We start from the raw sequence: 25,341 nt of genomic DNA, 5'->3' as shown, positions 1-25,341 counted from the left end.
GGTCTCCCCTAAATCTCCACCTTATAAACCTCTATTTTAAAACATTGTGTCCAACAACTGTGAGGCAAAGCTTATTATGTGCAAGCTAGATAGGCTTCTGATTTCATAGGGTGGAAAGAATTTTTCCCTTTGTCAAGTGCTAAAGTGGATCCCAAAATTACCCTTATCATACATCTTTGATTTTGCAAATAGATATAGATATAAGAAAATATATAAAATGGGACCATTTAATTTTGATACAAGGATTTCACAAATATTATTGACCATTAGATATGAAATTTGATGGTTTAAAATTAGAGGTTCGAGACTGTGTCATTGACCAAGGTCAAAGTTCAAAAACAAATTCTCCAACTTTGTAACATGCTCTAAATTATCTTATTTGGTATTTGCTAATTAGTATTAGTCATGACTTCCTCGTTCCAAAAATAAATAGTCTCGTATTATACCATTTTTAAAGATTTAAGTTCACTTAGGAGAGAACCACCTTGTTTGTATTTTTTTCCTGTAAAGAGTCGGCGGCCAAATGGGCACATTATTAAAAAAAAAATTCAAATTTCCTAAGATTAAATATCCACTTGCAGCTCCAGCCCAAGATTACAACCAGACAAACCCTAGAGAGAGAAGAGAGACCCAATAATTCACTTCTGAAGTCTAAAAAAATCTAGAAAAGATTCCATATAATGTGAAGTCTAAAAAAATCTAGAAGGGGTTCCATATAATGCACTAAATTTCTTGCAAATAGCCGCATCTATTTGTCCTTATGATGCCACACCCTCAGAATGTGACATCTGACCACCCTCCCCAAAGGGAGTTTTTTTATTTGTTTTGATTTTGATGCTGAGGGATGGGAACAAGTATTAAATTAAATGTAAGTCCATCATTTCTTGAATAAGAGGGCCTTTCGAAATAAGTGTTAATGAAAGGACCCAGTTTCTATGCGGTGCAAATCTAGAAATGCGAGCCTATTAATATATTTATTTTCTAGTTGGATTTTTCAACTTAATTTTTAAGAACATATAATCTCTAACATGAAAATCATGAACATGAACAAATAATTAAATTTTAAAAATTAAAAATAATAATTATAGTAAAAAAACATGTAGACCATTTTCTATTGTTTTTAGATGGAACACCTACTCCCATCCATCTTAAAAGATGGATGCTTTACACTTTTTAGACTGCATATGTAGTCATGCGGTCCAACCTGAAACAATTTTCCTTAATAAAATTTATTTAAAAATAAATTAAAAGTAGGGATTATGTAAGACTGAGGCTCTAAACAATTAAAGTAAGGCACATCTTCACATAGTATCAACAAGATGTCTTTTTTTTTTTTTGAAAAAATATCGAAAGATGCCGTTTCAACATCGAAAATATTTATGATGACTTGAAAATTTATTTCCATATCTAAATATGAAATTTCAACCTTTAAAAATGGTATACAACAAGTAGATCTATAAACACTTAAAAATTTTACAAATTGCCGATTTAGATAACGCATTACAAGATGCACTATTTTGAAAACTTGAAAGCCATTTTTTTATATTTCAAGGTCGAGATGATCGGATTTGAGGGTTTTTCAACATCGAAACAATTCTTCATTGAATTTTTTAGATGCGCCTTAATTTGATCGTTCAGGGCCTCAACGTTATATAAAATTTGATACAAGGGTCATGAATCATAATAAGCTTCAGAACACCAAGGGCAGTTTTGGAAGAAGCCCATCCTATTAATTTCCTGAAAACCACAGGTACATTAAATTAAATTTTCCTTGGGAAAATGAATTTCTATAATGTAATGGAAAAGAATGGAAGGACTACAAGCTGAAAGAAGGAAACAAGAAGAGCAAAAGAATTAATCTGCACATTTTCAATATCATTTCATAAAATGTTCACAAATGAACCTTAAAAATTCCCACAATTCCATGGGATCGGCCAACACAGCAACCTCCAATACTCCTAAGAATGACCACATGAATACAGGAAAAAAGAAAAAATAGCAAAAATATTCAAAAATGGGGTGGGCCAGAGAGAGGGAGAGATATTCTGGCCACCAAACCTTCCGCCATGCCTCTTCGTGTTCCATCGCATCCAAACTCGGATCAAGGGTAGCATTTACTGTTACAACTCGGGCCGTTCTCTTTCTTTTTCCGGGTCATGCAAATTGCAATGGGAAAAGTTACCCTTTTAAAGAGAGACCTGGATTGCTATGTTACAAATGAATAGAATCCCGCCTTCTTTCTACTTCGTTGTAAGAGGATAATGATCCCAACACCAATTTTTTCCGGAGAAAAAAATTCTGAGCATAAAAGAAAAAAGGAAAAAATGGGGGTTTTCCCTACGGGTAAATGTAAAAACTATGGCTCCATAATATGGCAGTTCCTTATGAAGTCATTCGAATAATTCACGTGCTTTGTCCAAAAGGGTCGGAGCTCTTTGAACCCGATTTCCAGCCATGGCTTCCCTTGACCATTATAGTGTATCACTGCTGCCCTTTTTATGTTTTCAAGGTTGGTTTCAGGCTGGTATCCAAGGCCAAGCATGTGCCATGATGAGTCAATTGGGTGCACATGACCACTAAAAGCTATCAGAGCCGGAGGCAGTGTTCCTAACCTCCATAGAGTCAGGTTCGAGCTCAAATTCTGCACAATCAAAAGCTTCTATGAGATACAATTGATGTGTGAGAGAGAGAGAGAGACAGATGGTTTGAGTTCAAATTCCATAATCCAAAACCTCATATGAGATCAACTTTATGAGAAGGTCAATGTTCACCATTCATCCCTTCGAACCAGTGTTTAAAAACAACAACAGATCAATGAGGTGGATTGCCCCATCCACCAATCCCTCGTTTTTTCCCATGTTCAAAAAATTGCTATATGGACATTTAAAAAGATGAAGGCAAGCCCTTGGGAGGGCTCGAATCCCATACCTTGTGGTAGTGAAAGTTGCAGCACTTGGGCTTAGTTGATGTTACTGGTACATGATGTATGATATATAACAATGCAAGTGCTGGTACTTGCTCATAACCGAACCGGTCATGGCCCGGATCGGGCGATTCCCAATCAGGACCATGATTTTTGAAACACTGCTTTGAACCATTTTATTTTCTTGAACACTAGAATTATACTTAATATCCACTATCCATCAATGACCAGTGACCATGGATGGTGAATGCCCTACTGTCTACTGCATAACTGTACACAGATTCCAAAGAGAAATGGCCTATGCCCAATGGAAACTCATGGTGTCATGGTGGTCACGCTGTCCAATGACAAGATGGAGGGTCATGGAGAGATCAGGATCCACCAGAATGAAACATGGCCCCAATGATGGATTCAGCAATATTTGCATCACCAACCATCAGATCATCACATGGTCATGAGCCAAACAGTGAACAGGTTCCCGTAGGCCCTGTATTATATTATACTTATCCAAATGGATACTAGTGCACAAGAGAGTTGAGTTAATCTTACCTCTTTTAACCAGTTATCATAAGTGTCTCGGATGTTCGTCTTCCTCCACGCATTTAGGTCAAATATGTTCATCCCATAAGCCCAAGCACACTCTTCTGGGTCCAAGTGCTTGGCTACAAGGGGATGAGAGAAATTGAAGTAATTCCTAAAGCGTTTGGACATCACCCACTGATCATCGCCCCTGCAAGTCTCCACAGCACCATTCACCTTCCCATTGAGGTCAATGTCCCATAAGGGAGATAGGTCTCTTTGGATCACCACATCATCGTCTAAGAACACGACCTTATCGAGCTTAGGAAAGAGCTACATATAAACACTCCCAACCAATTAATCAACAATTTCATAAACATAGATTACATGTGTTTCTTCTTTTCTTTGATATGTGGAACAGAGTTTCAAAAGACAAAAAGAGAATATTGTATTTGAAGGCCTCACATATGAATTGCATGTGAGGCCACAACCTCACCATCAGTTAACCTTGATTAAAGCTCAACATAGGTTAAGGAAATTGGGGTTATAACTTAAAACAACATTAGTGAGCTTCATTAAAGTTGATTGAAGGTGGAGATTATGCTTCACATGCAACTTGTATGTGAAGCGTTCACAAACAATATAGCATCTTCATTTCAGCTCATGGATGGGCGAGCTCGGTTGGGATGAGAAACAAACTTCAAACCCTCAACCTCACTCTTACCAACCATGCATCAAAGCATCAGCCATAAACACCATAAAACAATTAACTACACATTAAATGATACAATTCCTAAACATGAAAAGTTGGTTTTGCTGTGCTACATAGTACATACGTGTGTGTGCACTAGTGCTCAAGGATACTATTCCTGATCTGTGAAGGGAGTGAATGAGTGGCATAAATCTGTTTATATTGGAGAACAAAACTTGGCTTCAGGACCAGTCCTGATTAAATTCAGTGCAACTTGTCTGCTTTATTTTGACCAAAATTGTGAGGAATTGTAACATCATGATTTCTTGGTGATCACCATAGTAGCCAGCCAATAGATCAATTTATTAGTGGCCACAATTATTAATCACCAATGGCATGTCCATCCAATCCCATCTTCTCTATAATAGATAGCTGATGAACTGTTATATGCATGTATGAATGCTTGTTTCTGCATGAGTCATGGATGCATGTACTAGTATGTTTGTTGATCTATCCAACCCACCATCTTCATGACAACATACAACAGATGGATGTGTCATGCATGCATCCTTTTGCAATTCATGATGGATGCATTTAATATCTAGTTTATCCATCCAACACATGATCCCCATTATAACGATTAATGAATGAATACATAATGCATGCAAATAATACCCAATTCAACTAGAAGACCCATCAACTTTTCTCAACTATCATCTATTACAACAAAACAAGAGACTTTTGTTACCTCAGGAAGGTATATGCGGAGATGATTGAGTATGGATATGTACTTGGGGCTCCTAGCCTGCAACTTTGAAGCAACTAGCCTAGGAGCATCGTTCAGATCAGTCCCCTTGATGTGGTCTCCATGGTAATACCTCCGAATATTGACATGGCTCTCAACAGCCTCAAGAACAGGCACATTCTCTCTAGTCAGCCAATCAAACTGGTGCACCCCCTTCACCTCAACAATGGCTGGATTGGGTGGATTCAAAGCAAACCAAGAGTGCATGCCTGCATAGGTCTTCTTATCAGTGATCAAATGGAAGACTATCTTTCCAGGCTCCAAGGCTGCCATAACAGTCGATGAGACCACCACAGAGGCAGCAAGGATGTTATCGGTAGCTAGGATAAAGTGGTGGAAGGAATTGTCGGTTAGGGTTGGTAGCATCTCAGGAGGTGGTAGCTGCCTCCGTGCATTGGCATTTGATGAGTACTCATCAGTGAGTCGAAGAGAGAGACAGTATATTCCTTTTGGTATCCCACTGGCTGCAAAGTGCTTGTAAAGAAACTCTTGGAGCTTGGCTGCCCTCGTTTCCTTCTCCAGATGCTCCACCTATCAATTAAAAGCAATGGACCCCGTTAGGAAAGACATATTTCTTTTATCAACAACGAACTTCCGTCGAAAATATAAGGTATGCTAAGGAACGATGATCAAGAGATGTCAATGTGGCACTTCAAAGGGCCTATTCCTAGGGAAAACAAATGTTTCACATTTATTTCCATTATTTCAATTTGTAATGTTTAACATAACAATCAGCTACTCATACATTATGCATGACAAGAACTGTTTTTGGTTTCACCTATCAAGGCGGCATATTAAAACAATAGGGTTTTATGAATTTGTAAAGAATTTGTAACCATATTTACATGTATATTTTGTATTAAAATATACATCAAGTTGTCCTCATAAACATGCATATTATTCAAAATTATTTAGAGACTATTTACTTGTTCTTTTGCCATGCTAATAACTTTTATTGCTGATATAAAAGAGGGAGATTGTTCCTACTCAAACGTTATCAAAATAAAAGGTGGGAGATCATCTACATGTTTGTATCAAATGTGATGAGCACATTGGTGCATATCTCTTGTACATATATTAAGCCATAGGGACCTGTGGCATTCAATGAAAGTACCTAATGGAGGGACCCCTACAAAATGGGAGTAGGATAGCCTATCTTCAAATCCACTTCAAACTCTATCTCCTACAGCAAATACCTCTGTTGTAATTTCTTTGAGAAAATGTATCATTGGGACTAGACCTTTGGAGAGAGACTTTAAGCCGATTGAAGGGGACCATACAAAGTGGGAGTTTAGGGTAACTGATCACCTAATCCAGTAAACACTTAACCCATGTCGCATTAAAAGCATCTCCTTACCTAAAATTCAATAGGTGCAAAAGAATCAACTAAAAGCATAATAACAGGGAGACACATTAAAGGAGAGAAAAAATGATACGACAATTTTGTTGTCTTAGGTGATCGCTTATTAAAAATTTATTGATACAGCCGAGTAGATGAAGAACTACCATTGTCATAAATTCATAATTGAATGAAGGCCAACAATCAAAAAGTCATAAAAAGGTGTCATAAAAGGGATATATAGGGAAAATATAAAAAAAAATTATTCGTGAAAAACAAAATGACCAAAATACCTCCCTGAAACTTTTGGGGGTATTTTGGTCAATTTATTTCATGTAAAATATTTTTTTGATATTTTTTGAAGATTCACCTATTTTTTATGAACACACCCCTAAATTTCAAGTGATTTGGATTTGTAAAAAAAAAACTAAAATTCAAACACTACCAGACATCCGTGATCGTCAGATCGGCCCAGAATCAATATGGGACGTTGGGCTCATATGTTCATATGAGCTAGTGGGCTAATCCCATCTTTTCTCTGATATATATATATATATATATATATATATATATATAAAGAGAGAGAGAGAGAGAGATTAACTAGTAGACAAAAGGAGCAGTAACAAGTGGTAAAAAAGCGCATTTCCCAAGCATCCACATCAGGACATCCTCTTTCCTATGAATTGACAAAAGCTGGCATTCAAATATTCAAAAGAGATGTGAAAACCACATAGCTTTATTTCCTAAGAACTTAAATGCTCTCTGTAAGTTTCTAGGACCGATTTGCCTATTCAGGGTTCTGAGAAAGACATCCTCCAGGGACCTGTCATCCCAACATAGAACCGTTTAAGATTTAAACCTCTTATCTCCAAATGTAACACAATTCTACTACTAATCAAATCCATTGCCTCCCAAATAACCACTTCAGATAATTATGGGACTTCAATTCTCATACTCCCACTAGATTTTGAAATCACATTTTTCATAATGATCCACTTCAGATAATTATGGGACTTTAAAGAACTTCCAAAATTATTCCACAAGGGGGCCCTCATTATGTAGTCTGCATCTTCTCAGCCTAATTAAAAATATTGACAAGGTATTGCAATAAAAATAAAAAGGAACTCCAGTATAGTTAGAAAAACAAATTGCTCAAAGGAAAAGAAAAATAAATTCATAAAAATAGATAAAACCGTTATGTTAACTTCAATTCAGAAATCAGTAAGGAGCAAATCTTTACAGTTGATGCATCTCAAACATAAACTTACAAGCAGGACAAAAAGTCTGAAATATTCAAATCCTCCTTGGTATTTTTATGTAACAACCAAGCCCTCTTTGTCCGAGTCTTTCAAGAGTGGAAGAATGTTCTGAGTGTAACCTTACAAGGATCAAATTCTAAACACTAAACCTTCTGTAGTTGCTCCAGCTCTAGATAGGGTGTCTTTATGCATATTCATTTTCTAGTGAACACGCTCAAAGAAAACCTCCATAGAGCTACTGAGCTCTCAAATTTCCTCAAAAACAAGAGCAGATCTTCATAAATTGCGCCTTGTTTGATAATCCAACATATGACATTCAAGAAATCCCCGCTCATAAGTTATAGACAGAAGAATGAATCCAAGAATACTCTAATCCACTAAGGAAAGAGCTCTAGTTACTGCCACTGTAGATCTATGTACCCTAACAATCCCACTTCTCATAGTGGAAGGAGATGCTAAGAATGTTATTGTCTGGGCCTCAGGCTCAGCACCATGGCCCTGGACTGTCGCACACATATTTGATGAAATCTATCACATTTGCAAGGACACGATCGTCTCATGGGGGCATACATGGCGGGAGGGCAACGCAAAGGCCGACGCGATAGCTAAAGAAGCAGTCAACAACACACCCATGACTGCTTTTGGTAACTCTATAGTTTTGTTCTCTTTGTCTTGGTCAGCGTGCATACTATCAACCTGAGTGGTGTTTTTGTATAGAGCCCCCAATACTAGGGGTGCCCATTTTTTTATAAAGCTCCTGGTCTGTGGGATGCCTACTTTTTGATACCTTGTATTTCTTCCTTTTTACTCAATACAATAGTCAATAGTTCAATTTCCATCAATCTCATCCCTAAGTTTTTTTTCCACATCTCCTATCTCATCATCATCATTAAAGCCTTTTCCCAACTAATTGGGGTTGGCTACACGAATCCCGGTCTACCATTTTGCTCTAAGGGACATACCCTCAGGGAGGCCATAAGTCCCCATATATTTTCTTACTACTTCCAATCATGTCCTTTTGGGCCTACCCCTGAACTTTATTGAGCCTTCCCCTTAAATTAACTCACACTTCCTAACAGGTGTTGTATTGGGTTTGCACCACACATGGCCAGCCCACCTAAGTCTACTTTCTCTCATCTTATTGCCTATTGGTGCCACACCTAAATTCTCCCGAATATATTCATTTTGAATTCTATCCCCTCTTGTCTTGCCACTCATCCATCTCAATATCCTCATCTCAGCTACACTCATTCTATGGGTATATTGTTTTTTGACCGTACAACATTCCACCCCATAAAGTAAAGTTGGTCTCATAGCTATCCTATAGAACTTGCCCCTCAGCTTCATTGGTATGCGGCAATCACATAAAACTCCAGTTGCACATATCGACTTCACCCACCCAGCTCTAATTCTATGTAAAACATCTTCCTCAATCTCTCCATTTTGCTGGATTATCACTCCAAGATACCAAAATTGCACTCTATTTGGTATTTCTTGACCGTCAATTTTAACTACTTCCTCGCCTCTTGTTACTCGACTTGCATTTCACATCTCCCATCGAAATATATTAAATCCAGGAGCCTTCTTCTCTTCCTCTCCAAGGAAGTTTTTATGATTTCTCAATTCTTATGATTTCTCTCTAGATTATCCACTACAGATGAGGGAATGAGGAAGTTGTAGCATGAACATGTGCTAGGCAGAGTCAACTAAATAAGGTGATATTACATCAAAGAGAGAGAAAGATGACTTCCCTTGAAGCCAATTTCATCTGAAACACCCAGTTTTTGGACAACTTAACATCACTTGAGATTTGCCAACCCATTGTAGTAAACCCCACACAAGAGCTCATTACAGCATCAAGTACGCACTGCATTTCTCTTGCAAAGTTCGACACTTTGATGATGAATGGAATAGTCTCCCAACGAAGAGAATTAAAACACTTTTTATAAAGAACTGATCTCAAGACCTATTCCAGTATGTTACTATGTATAAAATTATCTTTAGTAAAATGGAAATGCAATCACTTGCATAAAGACAAGATAGGAATATTTTGTGATATCTTATAATATATTGCTTTTACATAGAGCATTCGCCTACACACGTTATCACAGTTAACAACTTGCCTGCATATGTCAAGTCACACAAACATATTTTAAAATGTCCATATGCATATGAATGTAATAACATATAAATAAACATGCACAGATCAGATATGTTTCCACTAATCCTTTTGAAGGCATACATATTACATGCACATAACCACATATGTGAGCTCTGATGCTGTCCTTTTATAAGCACATATCCTTGCTACAAAATTTTTGTCCCACTGTCACAAAAGTTTCCTACAAGAGTCACTGTTGCCCATTAATGGCTTTTGTTTTCCGTAGCTATTAATCTTCCATATTTGACTATATAAGTATGCCCTCCCTGAGTGGCAACAATGACAAACTGGTTTTTGGCTATGCAGCTCTAACTAGTCGAACAATAGATACTAAGACCTGAGAGAGAAAAACAATATAGATATGGCAGCAAGCTAAGAAGAATAATAAGCTGTTGGGGAAGAAACGACCATGAAGAAATCTAATACATGACCCTTTTTTATGGATAATACATCTAGGGTCCGTTTGGGTACCTGGATTAGACTATCCAAAAGAAGGTTATCCAAGTATTGGGCCCCTATCCATTGTTTAGGTAGCACAACAGCTCGTGGATAGTCTAATCCCGCATACTAGTCAATCCACGTTTTCCTTTAAAAAATGCAAATAACCTTATTCCACCCAAAGAGGTGGAATAAGTCATTCCAAACTTTTTTGGATAACACTATCCCCATCATGGACCCAAAATTATACATTCACTTCAATTTGTTGAGCTATTTTCATGTCCTCCATAAAATAAATCGCAACCACAGATCCTGAGATGAAAAAGCCCTAACCTTGTGCTGCTCTCTCTTCCCCACACGGCTGAGAATCCCTACCCTGCTGTGATAACTGCCCCCTTTTCTTGCCGGAAAGGTTCAGACCCTTGCAGGAAAATGGAGATTCCGGCGTTGACGCGAGGGTTCTTTCTGATGTTCTGAGATGCCATTCTTGTCCTCAAGTTGTGTAGCCTGAGTTCAGGTTTTGCCCCTTTTGTGGCACTTCCCTGTGAAAATGGGAAATACCTTCAACTGTCCTCTATGAATTACCGGGTTGGTTATCTTCGCAAAAGATTAGGGCTTTTGGGTAGGTTCTCTCCTCCATTTCTGGTTAGGTTTTGATTTTTTTTTTTTGTTTTTTTTTGAGCATGTAGAGCTTGTGGTTTAGTGCTTTGATATGAGTAATTACATGTATGGCTCTTTAATTCTCTGTTCAATGTAAATAGAAGAACCGTGAAGAAGCAAACTCATAGATTGCTTGTGAGTTTGTGATGTGGCTTGTGAATATGTTTTGATTTGAGTTACCCACCACTTGTGTGCTCTTGCGTTCTCAGCTAAACTCTCAGATTGCTAAACTCAATTTACATTTGAATATCAGAACCAGTTTTAGTGGACTCAGCCAAGTTACTTGGCTCCCAAGTACTGATTACAACTTGGACATATTAAAAATAAAAAATAAAAAATAAAAACTATATAAAGTTGTGAGATCGATTTGTAAGGATTATTCATGAATTTTTCTCATCAATGCCTATTTTTGTATTTCCTTTTTTTCAGATTTTTAAGTGTTTTCAACTGTAAATTGATTTTCTGTAAATTTATATTTTTTCATCTTTTTCAGCTTATTTGGACTTCTCATGTGATTTTAAGTTTTAGCTAACTCCAACCAGATGGGATAAGGCTCTGATGGCGACGATGTGATTTTAATTTTGTTTGGCATTTAGAGAAAAAAAAATTGGCAAAATTTTTTTGTTTTTTTAAGATTTTTTTAGGGCTTTTCAGGCCCAGTATATTACTCAGACTTGGACAAGTTACCTGGCTTGGGCCAGGTTGAGTCCAAGACTCGAGCTGAGTTTAGATACATTAATAAGAACTGGTTTGTCACTTTTTTCTAAGAATATTTGACTGTTTATTATAAACATTGATCGGAACAAATCTGTTTTACAGATTTTGCGACTTTTTTCTCCAAATATTTGACTTATGTGTAATAGTGCTTTAAATAGATACAAAAGATGGCAGCTCGCGAATTACTGGCTTTGCTACTATTTCGGAGCTTCTATCAAACTCATAGAGTTCCCTTGTTTTTAATAAGTCGTTAACTTCCAATTTGTAGATTTGCAATTGAATACCAGAACTGATGTCTCTTGTTTTGGTACCATTTCCCAGCTACTATGATTTTCATGAGAACGATCATTAAGTTGGTACAAACGGAAGATAGTTATCAGCCAAGAATTGCAGGCGACTACATGGGAACTCCTTGTTTTTCTTTTTAATGATGAAATGAGAAGCCATTGCTTGCACACCCTTTGACATGACTGTAAATGGTTAGTTGAAAACCAATGTCTTTTCTGCAAGAGCAGATGATATAAAACAAAAAGACTACACATCCAAAGAGCCAATTTCAAGCATTTTTAATGAAATAACTCAATATATGAGATGCCCATTCCGATACATTAGTGGAATTACAGTAGCTTGTTCAGTTCTGGATCTATAATTAAAAATAAATAAAAATCATACAAACGGTTATTCAAAAACAAAGGAAAGAGAGATACAGAGAAGTAGAGGAGAGAAGAATCAGAGCAGCACTGTACATACAAAACTAGAGACACTCAAGATATAAGAAGCCACTACATGTCTTCAATGTCTTATTTTACATGGGAAGCAAAACCGGAATTTTTGGTCTGTGAAATATATCCAACTTTGGCCATGGATGCTCATCTCTGATTGATGATACAAAAAGGGTTTGAAAGCTCTTGGGAGTTTGAGACAATGGGACACCAGTCTTGAGACTGGAGCCAAAACCATTTGGTATATAACTTCATGATTTCCCAAAACATTGTGGTAAATTGAATATTTGGTACGTGATAGCTATATACAAGGATACAATGGAAAGGAATAAGAACAAAAATGAGGATTTCATCATAGTTAAGAAATAATATTGAAGTTTGGAATAAATGTGCGGAGTTAATATGAAAGTTTGGAATGCATGTGCGGAGTTAATATAAAATTAAATGTAGAGTAATAATATAAAAACTGCAACTGAATTGCCATGGATTCACTTATTCCAGGCAATCCAAACAGTGGACTGGCATATCCACATTTTTTATCAGGTGCTATCCAAACAAAAGACAACCCTATCCCATGGACAAACCAATTCCAGGAGAAGCCAATTTCAGTATAAGCTTATCCCTAGGACGAAGCTTCTCCAGGTAGCCAAACGAACCCCTAATACATATCTTAGAACCAACTAAGAAATAATGACAATTTTTTCCTTCAAAGGATTTTAACTTTAATAAAATAACACAGGAAAAAACAAGCTAGAAAACAAAAAACTTAATCAACCATGTAAAAAATGAAAGATTCTTGATGAACCCTGGCCCAATGGCCTTAGCATGTATAACATTAAAAGCTCAAACATGACTTCACACAAGTTCTCAGCAATGTTCAAAAAGTGGACCATCTCGCTGCCTAGGAGGTTGACGTAGCCACCTGAACCATAGTGGCCAAGGTAGGTGCCTCCTTCGGTCATGTGCCTAGGTACCAAAGGTCCACCTGGGGGCGCCTGAATACCGTTGGCTGAGGGAGGAAAAAGCACTTGGCTGAGGGAAAAATTTGTAATTTCACCCCTGAAAGGGGAGAGGAGAGGAGGGAGGGGGGGGCACATTCTACACCAAGGATCCTCTTAGGTTTGTTTTGAAAGAATAAATAAAATAAAAAAAACCTAATTTTTTTATATTTTATTGAAGATTGAAAGAAATTTTGAAAAAACGAAAAAAAAAAATTGATCGGATAGTTTCTGAGACATGAGAGCTGGATGGGCGAAGTGGAGATGTGCACCCGGAGTTTTATATAATTGCCGCATACCATTAAGACTGAAGGGTAAGTTCTACATGTCAATTGCAAGACCAGCCCAATGTTGGGAGCCAAGAAACAACATATCCATACGATGAGGGTAGGGTAGCTAAGATGAGGATGTTGGGATAGATGAGTAGCAAGATAAGAAATGACAGAATTCAGAATGAATATCTATAAGAGAACTTAGGTGTGGAGTTAATAGGAGATAAGATGAGGGAAAGTAGATTTAGGTGGGCTGACCATGTGCAGCGTAGACCTAATCCATCACCGATAACGAGGTGCGATTTGATTCAAGTGGAAGGCTCTAAAAAGGTAAGGGGAAGGCCCAAAAAGATATGGATAGAAGTAACGAGAAAAAATATAATAACTTTTAGTCTTATGGCTCTTGATAAAGAAAATGGATGAACAAGATTCATGCAGTTGATCCCAAAAAATTGGGACAAGGCTTGGATGATGATGATGATGATGATGCTGATGAAGAAGAAGAAGACGATAGGTTCTGAGACTTGAAGTGGTTGCAAAGGAGGCCTTTTGACAACCAAAGGTCACCAATACAAACCAAGTCAGATTTGAACCAAGTTGTGACTTTATGTTATGATATATGATTGCTGACGCCAATTGTGGAATATGAATCAACTATGGCATCTAATGACAGATCATTTAGGCAACTATTTAGTAATCTATATAATTTTGGGTGAATTTTCGGCAAGGTTCAATTTTCTAGAGTTTTAGTTGATCAATTTCGAGTTGTGTGGAGTTTGAAATAGTACAACAAAATAACATACAGAGAATACCTTAAAAATAGTTCTTTTTTTTATATATACTTATATCTTAGTTCAGCTAGGGGAGTTTCGTATCCAACCCAAAACCACAACAACATCATAGAGGTCCCAAACCCCCCACTTAGGTAGCTTGAGATTCTTGGGACCTGCTGAGGGGGCCAGGACCCTTGGTCGCCTAGGTAGCCACATCCACCTTTTCGAACACTAGTTCTCAGTAGCAGGAAAGTTTTACTGGTAGCATCACAAATATACACTGCACTGCATTTGCAATTCTTACTGGCATAGGAAGTTTATCTAGAGACAAGGACAACCGTACCCTTCTCTCATACTCCCGTTCTATAGGTCATGCCAACTCCAACATCATGGAGACATTAGCTCTCCTCGAAGGCCTTAAGGTTGTTCAATCCCAATTGGAGCCCATGTCTGCTAATCGAAGGAGATTCCAAAACATCCTCAGCTCCTCGCTTAAGCCTCAGGATCCTCACCTTGGCCGTGGACATTAGACCACATTTTTTATGAGATTTCTCACATCTGCAGGGCTGTTCGCCTCTCTTGGTGGTATACTTGGAGGGAAATTAACGCTGCAGCAGACGCCCTCACAAAGAGGGAGTATCACAGGGCATGGCCACTAAGATTCATATACTATGGACCTCCTGAGCACCTTTCTGAGCACTCGGTTCCCAATTTTGTTACTTTTTGAGTTTAATCTGGCTGTATGCATTGTTTTGGAGCCCTGCAGGCAGCACACCATTTTTTGGACCCTTTGGGTTTTTGTATAGGGCACCTGGCATGTGGGTTGCCTAACATTTTCTCCCTGTAATTTTATTTTCTTTCAACAGCTAACATATTAAAAAAATAAAAATAATAATGTAAGAATAAGGAACTTATTAGATAACATACACAAAATTAAATCCTACCTGTTCGTCTTCCCAAAAATTATCCATGACTAAAATACCCCTAAAATCTCTACAATAACAAAAGACACAAATATCCCAAAAATCTCTGCAAAATTTAAAGGCCGATATTGACCCTCATATTTCCTAAGAAACAAACCCTTGCCCACAAAAATAAAATACATGCAAATCCTAACCTGTCGAACTTTCCGTTGTTGAACTTAATCAAACAAAGTTGTGATATGCCATCATGTTGAACTTAATCCAACAAAGTTGTGATATGCCATCAAAGGTATGCAATCCTAGAAGGTTGACTGCAGTTGTACTTCATGCCCTACAAATCAACTTTGGGAGCTCGTAATCGTGTCTAAGTAATTCTTGGATTAGAGGTCAAAGTTTGATGTTCCTCTTCTTCATATTCTTGTTCCACATGTTGCATTAATCTCCCAAGTAGTTCTTGCACCGTTTGATGCCTTATTTTTGTCAAGTTCTCTTCCAAGGGTTTTGAAGTCTCTTATACATTTAATCATGTGCTCCAAAAAACAGATATATAGTTAGTTTTTATGGTGTCATGATGTATACAGATCTTATGGCTATGATAGTACTTGATGCAGGAAGGAGGAGGAAAGAAAATAAAACTAAAAAGGTGAGAAATATAGCCTCTCTCTAGGTTTGCAAGGGAGTCAATCACAACAGATCCTTTTACACAACTAAAAATAAATGAATTATTCATCTCTCTATTCTATCTGAATAGACAAATCCTGCTACCTATATTTTTAAGGAAAAAATTCTAATAGCAAATTTGACTGTCAAGAAAACTAATCACTATTTAATCCTAACCATTCATCTAACCGAACATTAGGTATAACAAAAAGACACCTAAAATCGCTACAATGGCAAAAGAACCTAAACTCTCTACAAAATTTAAAGACCAAACTAACCCTACTGTTTCTGAACAAATAAACCCTTCCAACATAAAAAATAAAAAAATAAAAGCAAACATTAACCGCATCAAAATATAACTTTCGTGTGATAGTGAGATCCACATTTTTTGTGTCAAAGACGAATGCATCCGAGATACTTAACCAATTATGAATGCCCCAAGAGTATGAAGAGGTGTTTCCATAGTTATTGCATATGGGATCCCCTAAAGAGATGTGCAACCTCAAGGACCATTTAAATCAGAAAGTAGATGGGGAGGGGAATTAGATAGGGAGTCCATAGGGAGGGAATATAATACATTTAGGTACATATGCCTGTGCTTCTACAGAGGGACAGAATTCTTCCCTTTTTTTTTTCTTTTTTTTTTCTTTTTTTTTTTTTATGGAGGTAAAGAAGCCAATCATTACACTTTCTGTGGTCTGTTCGATGATCATGCCACAGAAAGGATACACATAATTGGCATTCCAACTTCCCCCTTAATGTTAAGATGCTAACTTTAGAGAGTCCCTATTTTCATGGTTGTGTGTATCTTATATAAAAAAAGCCAAAAGATTTTCTCCAGCTAATTAAAAAAAGACAGTATGCTTGCACAAATCCTGTTATTGTTTTTTTAGGTAGGTGTAAAGGTATCATCCTAACTCCAGCAACAGCAATCTATATTACTGAACATCAAAGGTAACGAGGGACTGGTTTCCCAATGAAAACATCAGATCTGTCTGTATTGAGATAGTCACAGCTAGATTAGATGTCCTACTTACCAATGAATCTGCATCAATCTCTGGTTATTATTACAGGGCTGTACAACACCAAAAAACGTATCTCATCTTTAGGAAACAGACTAGCCTAAACTATCTTTTCTTCATAATGGCTAACATAAACTATCATGAAATAAAGTAACTAACAATTTTACCATAAAAGATATATCATACCATGGCCTTTAACTTGACAGCAAATGTCTTGGCATCATATTGATTAGCCTTCATTTCTGCCACAAAGTCCCCAAAAGATGCAGGCACCTTCAATCCATCAGGGACTTCTTCAGCATTCACCTGATTTAGAAGCTTGTATAGATCCCTAACCAGTCTCTGCACCAATATCAAATGGTCACATCCAGATTAATAGAGCTTTAGTACAAAATTATCCAGGAAAAAAAGCAGAATAGAGCTCACATATATGGCTGTGAAATAAAGTCTAGCAAGTTGATAGAAAATCAAGACCCACCTCTGAATCATCTCCCCTTCCAAGAAACCTCGGTCCCAAACGCCTACCCAAACAATCTGTGGACAAAAAGCAAAGCTATAAATGGAACAAAAATCCAAACCAATCTAAACATCCAAAATATAACATGTATAATGATTAATGATCCAGATAAAAAATGAAACATAAAATGCATAAATGAATCGAAATTCAGCATTGGAGCAAAACAACCTGATTTTCAATCTGTACACCAAAATAAAAGGGCCAAATATGCAAACATCACAACATACGTAACACATCATGGTAATGGAGACTCAGATCACAAAACCAACCAAGTTAGAATAAAACAACACAAATTCAATTATCAATCAGTATTTGCAAATGCTAAAAAGAATCCTGACAACCAAATGAAAAAAGAGGCACAATCCTGTTAAAAAAAATCCAATTTCAAGAAACTCAGGTTATAAAATGTAGTAAATAGTGCAGCGCCGGACTGGAAAGAGAAGAAAACATTATCAAATATATGACCATCCAATTTATAAGAGACCAAAGCACAAAATCATCCAAAGACAACAAAAAATAATAATAGCCACAACAAAACATTGATCGAAAAAAGGCAGGATCAATTCAAAGATCCATCATTCAAACAGAACTCAGTAACAAAAACGCAAGAGTAAAAGATCCTTGAGGGGAAAATTAGAAAACAAGGTTAAATGCATGTTCATCCAATTCAAACAAGATCCAAAAATAATCGCCAAAAGCAAATGAAACATAAAGGATCAAACAAAACAAGGCCAACCAAATCCGAGATCCTTCAATTTGAACAGATTCAAATTGTAAAAACCGCGACAGCTAAAATCACATCACTAATAAACCATCAAACTGCATAGAGAGATGAATGTGGAGAGACAACGAGAGGCGAGTGATTGAGGGGGATTGAGAAATTGGAATCAAAATACAGATAGACAGAGAGATATAGCAAGAGAAAGAGCTGAAAATAGAGAATGAGGAGCATAATACAAATCACCATAGACAGAAAGAAAGAAGGATATTGACATGGGTATTGAAATAAATAATAAAAGGGAGATGCAGAGAGAGAACGAGAACGAGGCATAACAAGAGATGGGAAGAGAGAGAGGCGCATAACATGAATTGGATAGAGAGAGAAATAGCTGCAGACGGTGAAATCCGAGCAGAGACAGGAAAACCACGAGATAGGTATCCAAAAAGAGATTGAAATACACAAAAAACCGCTAGATGGGTATCGAAAAAGAGATTGAAATACACAAAAAGGGAGATAAATGGGCCAAAAAAGAGATGGTTGGAGAGAGAAACAACTCTGCACAGAGAAAGCACCCATTCTAGAGAGATAAACACAGATTATACCGAGAGATGAGCATTTGTTGACGCCTTCGAGGGTCATAACCGCAGTCAAGATGAAGATGAAGGGGAGGAGGAAGGCAAGGATGAGCATGGTGTGGAAGAGGGTCCTGTAAGAGATGTGTCGAGCTGCTACCTTGATCTTCATAAAGTCCAATAAGCCATTGCTCGTCGTCGAAATCGTGATGCTTCTCATGCTAGGAGAGATATGGACCTGCATTGTGCAGACGCACCAAGCCCTACCTCTCGATCTCTCCTCCCCTTCTGAGGACACCCACCATCAGATCTGAGCAATTGTAGAGAGAAAAAATCTAGGGAGGGAGAACGAGAGAGTGTTGGAGCTCTGAGGCCTGAGAGAGGTGGCATGGCTCAGATGGGGCGTGGGTTTTCTCTCTCTGGAGCCATGGGGGAGGATCTGGTCTCGAAGGAACATGGGTCGCGCCCGCCCCGCTGTTTTGTTCCTGACCTTTAGAGAGAGAGAGGATCAAGACTTTGATGAGAGAGAAAGTGAGGAAAATAATAATAATAATAATGGCTAACAGGGTTTAGTCAAACAAATGCGTTTGGGTCTCATTTCATGCGTTTGAAAGGGGCAATGCGCGATGTGGGGAATACATCCTAGAGAGAGAGTAGTACCAATGCTAATTAGTAATTAGAGAGAAAGAGCCACGCATCCATTCTAGAGAGAGAAAGTGATATAGACAGAGTACTAACCATGTTAATTAGTAATTAGAGAGAGAGAGGGAGCTAAGATGAGAGAGCTAAGGGAGCATGCACCAAATGGAAATTACCAAGAGAGAGAGATTAGAAGGATTTAGAGAGAGAGAGAGATTAGTGGAGAGTTTATATGCTATTGTGGGGCCAAAAGAAGGGTGGCGCCCTGATTTATTGGGAGGAGAGAGAAAGTGAGAAGAGAGGGAGTGACCCTTTGGGCTTAGTGATTAGGAGAGAAGAAGAGAGATTTTTTTTTTTTTGGACAACTGTTATCAATTTTTATTAAATAAGAGCATGAAATTATAAAGATTAGATCAAATTGTGAAAAACATGAAAAAATGAATAGAAACACCATGTTTAAACAAGCCTATCAGTAATATGATTAGCTTCGCGTATGGTGTGGTCAAAGTTTATCCTCAAATTAGGTCAAACATTTAGATCTTGAATTTCAGAGCTTATACTAAAAGAAAAGGGCCTATACTAAAGAGAAAACACTGCTAGCTTTGAGGAAAAAAAAGGGGAAAAATTTATATAAATACAAGTTTCTAAACAATCAAATTGGAACATGCACATCTAAAATTTCACTAGAAAGGGTTGTTTTGGTACTCAAATATCATCAAATTGATCATCTCCACAACAAAATGCACAGACATGAGAAAAAAAAATGAATTTTAAGTTTTGAAAATAATACATCTCGTAATGCATTTTTTGACAATTAATTTTCAAGATTTTCATGTTTTTATAGTTCTAATCGATCTACACTATTTGTTAAACTTTAAATTACTTTTGTTGTTTAAAGCCTCGGCCCTATATTGACCGCACCAAAAAAAAGAGACCAATGATAAATATCGGGGAGAGAGATGAATGGGGAGAGAATGTGTATGTGTTTTTTTTATGCATGGATATAGAGCTTGAATTATTATATGAATATCTCCTCTATACATAGAAGAATCATGAAAAGGAAAAAAAAAACATTGATGAATTCCGGGAAGAGAGAGAGAGAGAGAGAGCTGAGACATGCTAGCCCTTGATCTTTGTAGGGAGAAAGAGGATCTCCATGTTAAGGTAGGGCTCAACCTGGACCCGACCTGACTGGATCCAAATTCACCAGAGCGGATCGGGTCTACCCCTTGGATCCGGGTGCATTGCCACCCTTCATATTATATGATTGTGTGGGGAGAGAATTTTAGAGAGAGAAAGTGAGTTTTAAGACAGATGGTGGGCAAAAGTGGGTCAATAGGGGCACTCCTTATCTGTCATGGGACGACGGTAGGGCATTCTCTCTCTAAGTTAAGAATTTTTCTGGTTGACTGTTAGTGTGAGAAAGCAAAACAAGGTCCTGTCTGGTACACCCTTATATTTGCCCCCCAGAAAAAAATTAAAGGCACCCCGAAACTTTGTTCTTGAGTTCATAGTTCTTCTAAATAAGGACACCGAAATGTAGGGCACTTGTGGATATCCAAGGTTTTAGGGCAACATTTGGTGCATAATTAGGTTCCTACACTATCGATTTTCAATGCATCTCCTTGCTTGGAGAAGAAGAGAGAGAGCAATTAATGATATAGAATATCGAGAAAATGAGGGGAGAGAGAGAAAATAAGAGGAGTTAATTTTTGGTAGAGAGAGAGTAGCAATGCCCGGTTTAGGAATGCCCTCCAAGTGATGAGTTGGCAATGGGAGGCCAACTAAAGAGGGGCAATGGGCTGGGTGGCCGGTCCGGCCCAGCCCTCATTTTATTCGTATTTTTTTTTTTTTCGTTTATTTTTTTCCTATCTTATTTGGCCTAGGCTGGCCTTGAGAGGGGCACGACTTTTAGGCCGAAACAAGGCTGAGCCGTTAGGGGTGGCAACAGGTCCAAGTCCGACCTCCAACTGGACCAGAATAATGCTTAGGTATAATATTTGGATCCAGACCTGACTCACCAGAGCCAATTTTTAGATCCATACCTAGACCTAGATCCAGTCTACCCCTCAGGTCTGTGTCCATTGTGTGGAAATATAAAAACCTGTCTTTATTTTTTGGAACAATATTTTTTTTCTTTTTATGTGTATCCATACTAATAATGTAATTTGTTATATATATATTAGTTTATTCAGTAGTACACAATTTTGTAACCTATCACATATTCTATAAGCTCAATAATACTATCTTCCACGAGGGCTTAAAGCCCAATTATACAAAATTACAAGTTCTAACACATTGCATCCTTACAGGCCGACCATTTGGGTTCAAAGACCGGGCTGGGGACACAGCTGGCCCGGCGTAGGGTCAGCCCTGAGAGAGTGGTGTCCAATCAAGGCAGTGCTTAGTTGAAATGTGAGCCAATTTAGGGACAGTCCTAGGAGTAGACTGTGGGGCCAAAGAGAGGGTGCCCATGGCTTTGGGAGAAGAGAGAGGAAATGGGGTGACAACCAAAGAGTTATGGAAAAGAGAAAGAAGGGAGAATCCGGTGCTAAAATACATGTGCTTTTGTACTGGGGGTGGACCATGAAATTAGGTCTATATATGGCCATTCTGTAGGACAACTAAGTCATTTTTCACTGGCAAGTCGTTGGAAACTTGAAATATTCTAGCTGTACTAAGAAGAATTTATTTTTTTGGAAAAATCTATTCCCCCTCTCTCTCACTCGTGATCTAATGAAACCAAATACGTCTTTTTTTTTTACTAATATTACCTTATAAAGTCATGCTAAAAGGAAATTACATCAGAAAAAAAAATTTAAAAAAAAGGCAAAGAAATCCCTCCTTTAGCTAGATAGTATGCTAAGGAGTTTGCCCCTCTATCAAAGAAAAAAGAAAAACAAAAAAAAAAGTTATTTCTCATGCACAATTCTCCCCCTACCTAATATTCTAATAGAATTGTAGAACATATGAATTTCATTTCATGGAAACTCTCTCTCTCTCTTAACATTTACACATTTCCTCGTAAAATTACGATTATGAAGCAAGTGTTCAGCCCTAAATCATATCGGTAGCAAATTATGAAATATAGACATGTATGTTTTTGGGACATGACCATGTGTCCACACTTGGGCGATATGGTTACATGTGTCGAAATTCTTAGACATGTGTACCATATTATTAAATATTCATTATTGTGTCCCTTGTGTTAGACACATTTCTTTTTTTGAAAGTAGTGTTTCTGCTTTTTAAAAATCTTTATTCTCCATTGAAGAGTTTTTATTTTAAAAGTAATAAGTATTTTGAAATAAAATAAATAGTTTAGAATAAACAAATAAAAAATATTTTTATTTGTTAAATTAGGGTTTCCATAAATCCTAAATTGTTTTTGCTACCATAAAACTTTCTAAGGTCTCTTCTTCCCCAACTAGTTTTTTTCAACTTTTCTCGCTTCCATTCTTGTGCCATATAAGATTGTTACTATTCCACCTTTTTTGACATTAATAACACAAATTGTAATGTACTTTATTTTGTCTTAATAATTGATTTTTACTAGTTTTGAAAGCTTGTATTTTAAATGAATGCATTTGGTCTATTTTCAATAGCCACGCAATAAAGTTGCTACATTTTGAAATAATAATTAGCTAATACTTTGTAACTTTTTTATATATTATTACGATGCAATCTTGGATTGGCCTATAAGAACTTGTAATGAGTAAAATTCAGATTCACAAAATAACTTTTTGTTAATTTAATTATTATTATTTGGATGTTTTATTATTATTGTATGATATAAATTGTTGTATATGTAAATGTAAATGCGAACTATATATATATTTTACTTGTCCAAAAAAAACTACATATAGATTTTAATATATGTATATATAGACGTATACATCTATATCAATAATTGTATATTTGTACGAACATATCATGCCTAGAAGTCATTTTTCGGGGTTCACATTTTAAACACTCTCATCCATGTCATAGTTTGTATCTATGTAACATAGATGGCTAGAAAACAATCAATTTCCATAAATGGGTGTGATATAAAAATTGAAAGGAAATATCCTTTGAATAAGTCTCCTTAATGTAAGTCTCCCTCTTTTTGGCTAGTGTGGGCAATCCTATCAAAACCCAATTGGATCGGCTGGTCCAACCAGTTGGTCTATCGATTAGTACTTAAGTTAGTTCAAAACAAAATTCATGTTTAGTTGAAAATTGGTCAAAATCAATTTTAACTAATTAGATAAACATGAATTGATGATCAATTAGAACAATCAAACATGAATTTTTCTTTTTAACATGTTTCATAAATTTAGATGTACTCTTTATTGGAAGGTATATCAGTTTTAACTGGACCAGAGTCTTAACATGTCCAATGACCAATCTACGAAAAGTTTTGAAAAAATTTTACGTTTGCTGCCTATCTAACACGACTCACCCTTTTTACGCGGGATTGGGATGGGTTAAGAGAAGGTTTAAAATCCTCACACTTCTTAGACCAAATTCACAAACCCAAGGTGATTCAAACATATAACCTCAAATTGGGTAATAGGACATAGCATCTAAAAGTAATATCCAGTGATTCTAATGCAATCAAGGGCTTTAGTGGCTATAATAGATAAAAGGAAAATTACCAAAAAAAACCCAGTTTTTATTTATGAAATTAAAAAATAGTTCTATGTATTTTATATTTTATACCTAATACAACTTTCTTATAGTGAATATTGTATTTTTAATGTTGTTTTTTTTTTATATATATCTGATTAAGCTCAAATTTTGAGCATTAATATTTCCCACATAAAACATTTCAAAAAGTATTAAAAAATATATAATTAAGTTAAATAAAAATGACCAAAATACCCTTTCAAATTTTGGAAATTAAGAGGTATTTGGACATTTTATTTATTTTAAGGTTTTTTTTTATATATATTTTTATAAATGTGAGATGATCAAAAGCATAATCTCCCCAAATTTGTCCAAGCCGATCCAATTCTGATAGATAACACTGATATGTGTCTCTCTCATGCACTTGTTAGTTCATGCACTTGTTAGTTCGTATCTCTCATATCAGTATTACTTTAATAATATCCACATGAAGTATTCTCTCATAATAATATTATTACTTTAATAAACCCATGCATAAGTTTGTCTCTATCCCTGTCTCTCTCACGCACTTGTTAGTTCGTATAAGCGCGTTTTTAACTTTCCAGTATTTCCGTTATAGCGTGTTGGAAAAGTCGACCTCAGGCCGACAACTCGGACATACCCCTGCCGAATACTCGCCCGAGGACGGCCGTGTACTGTAGTACCTAAAAATAATTAAAAAAATACAAAAATATAAAAATATATATTCAAAGTAAAATTTAACCAAGCATGATTAAAAAAGTAACAAAAATAAATTTTAAAAAATGAGTTTGCAACCAAACGTATTTTTAATTTATTTTAAAGGATGAGAAAAATGTAAAAATAAGTATTGATAGCCAAAATACTTTCCAATATTTGCCAAAATGCCAAAATGGTATAAAACATAAATAAACATGTTACAAATATGATTTTTTAATTTTTGTATTTTTTTATTTTTTTTAATTGGACCTCCAACTCGAACAACTCGGGCTTGACAAGGGCCTGAGCCCGATTAACTCGGCCGAGTAAAAACTATTTTTCAAGCACTGCCATATACTGATTTCATCTCACACACACACAACTTCATATTGCCTTTTTGCATGCATTTGTGTCAATCTATCGCATACCTCAAGCATCTCACGTATGTAATGTACCCTCCAATACTTTGGCTCCTTTCTACTCATTTGATAATTTTTGTTATGTTTTTGGGAATCACTAACAATTTTATCGCATCATCGCTTGCAAATTACATCACACTCAAGGGTGCAATTTGGATAGGGCCGATGCTTTTAAACAATCAAAGTAAAGCGTACATTCCAATAGTGTCGAGAGAAATGTAGTTTCAATACTGAAAAGCTTTGGGATAGCCTTAAATTATATT

General features: G+C 36.6%; 1 protein-coding gene across 1 annotated transcript; it reads right to left on the bottom strand.

Annotated features, from left to right (window-relative positions):
• Window positions 1-1,850: 1,850 nt before the first annotated feature.
• Window positions 1,851-19,532, bottom strand: LOC18427939 (putative galacturonosyltransferase 13). Its single transcript, XM_006836981.4, has 6 exons — window positions 18,723-19,532; window positions 17,361-17,416; window positions 17,069-17,224; window positions 4,882-5,469; window positions 3,473-3,775; window positions 1,851-2,641 (listed from the first exon to the last, which is right to left on the bottom strand). The coding sequence occupies exons 1-6, from the start codon at window positions 18,934-18,936 to the stop codon at window positions 2,357-2,359; spliced, it is 1,602 nt and encodes a 533-aa protein (XP_006837044.1). The 5' UTR covers window positions 18,937-19,532; the 3' UTR covers window positions 1,851-2,356.
• Window positions 19,533-25,341: the final 5,809 nt, after the last annotated feature.

This window comes from Amborella trichopoda, chromosome 10, assembly GCF_054954075.1.
Source record: "Amborella trichopoda isolate Santa Cruz 75 chromosome 10, AtrichopodaSantaCruz75HAP2 v2.0, whole genome shotgun sequence".
Lineage (NCBI taxonomy): Eukaryota > Viridiplantae > Streptophyta > Magnoliopsida > Amborellales > Amborellaceae > Amborella > Amborella trichopoda.
The sequence above is the reverse complement of the archived record's forward strand: the minus strand, read 5'-3'. Positions and strand labels throughout refer to the sequence as shown.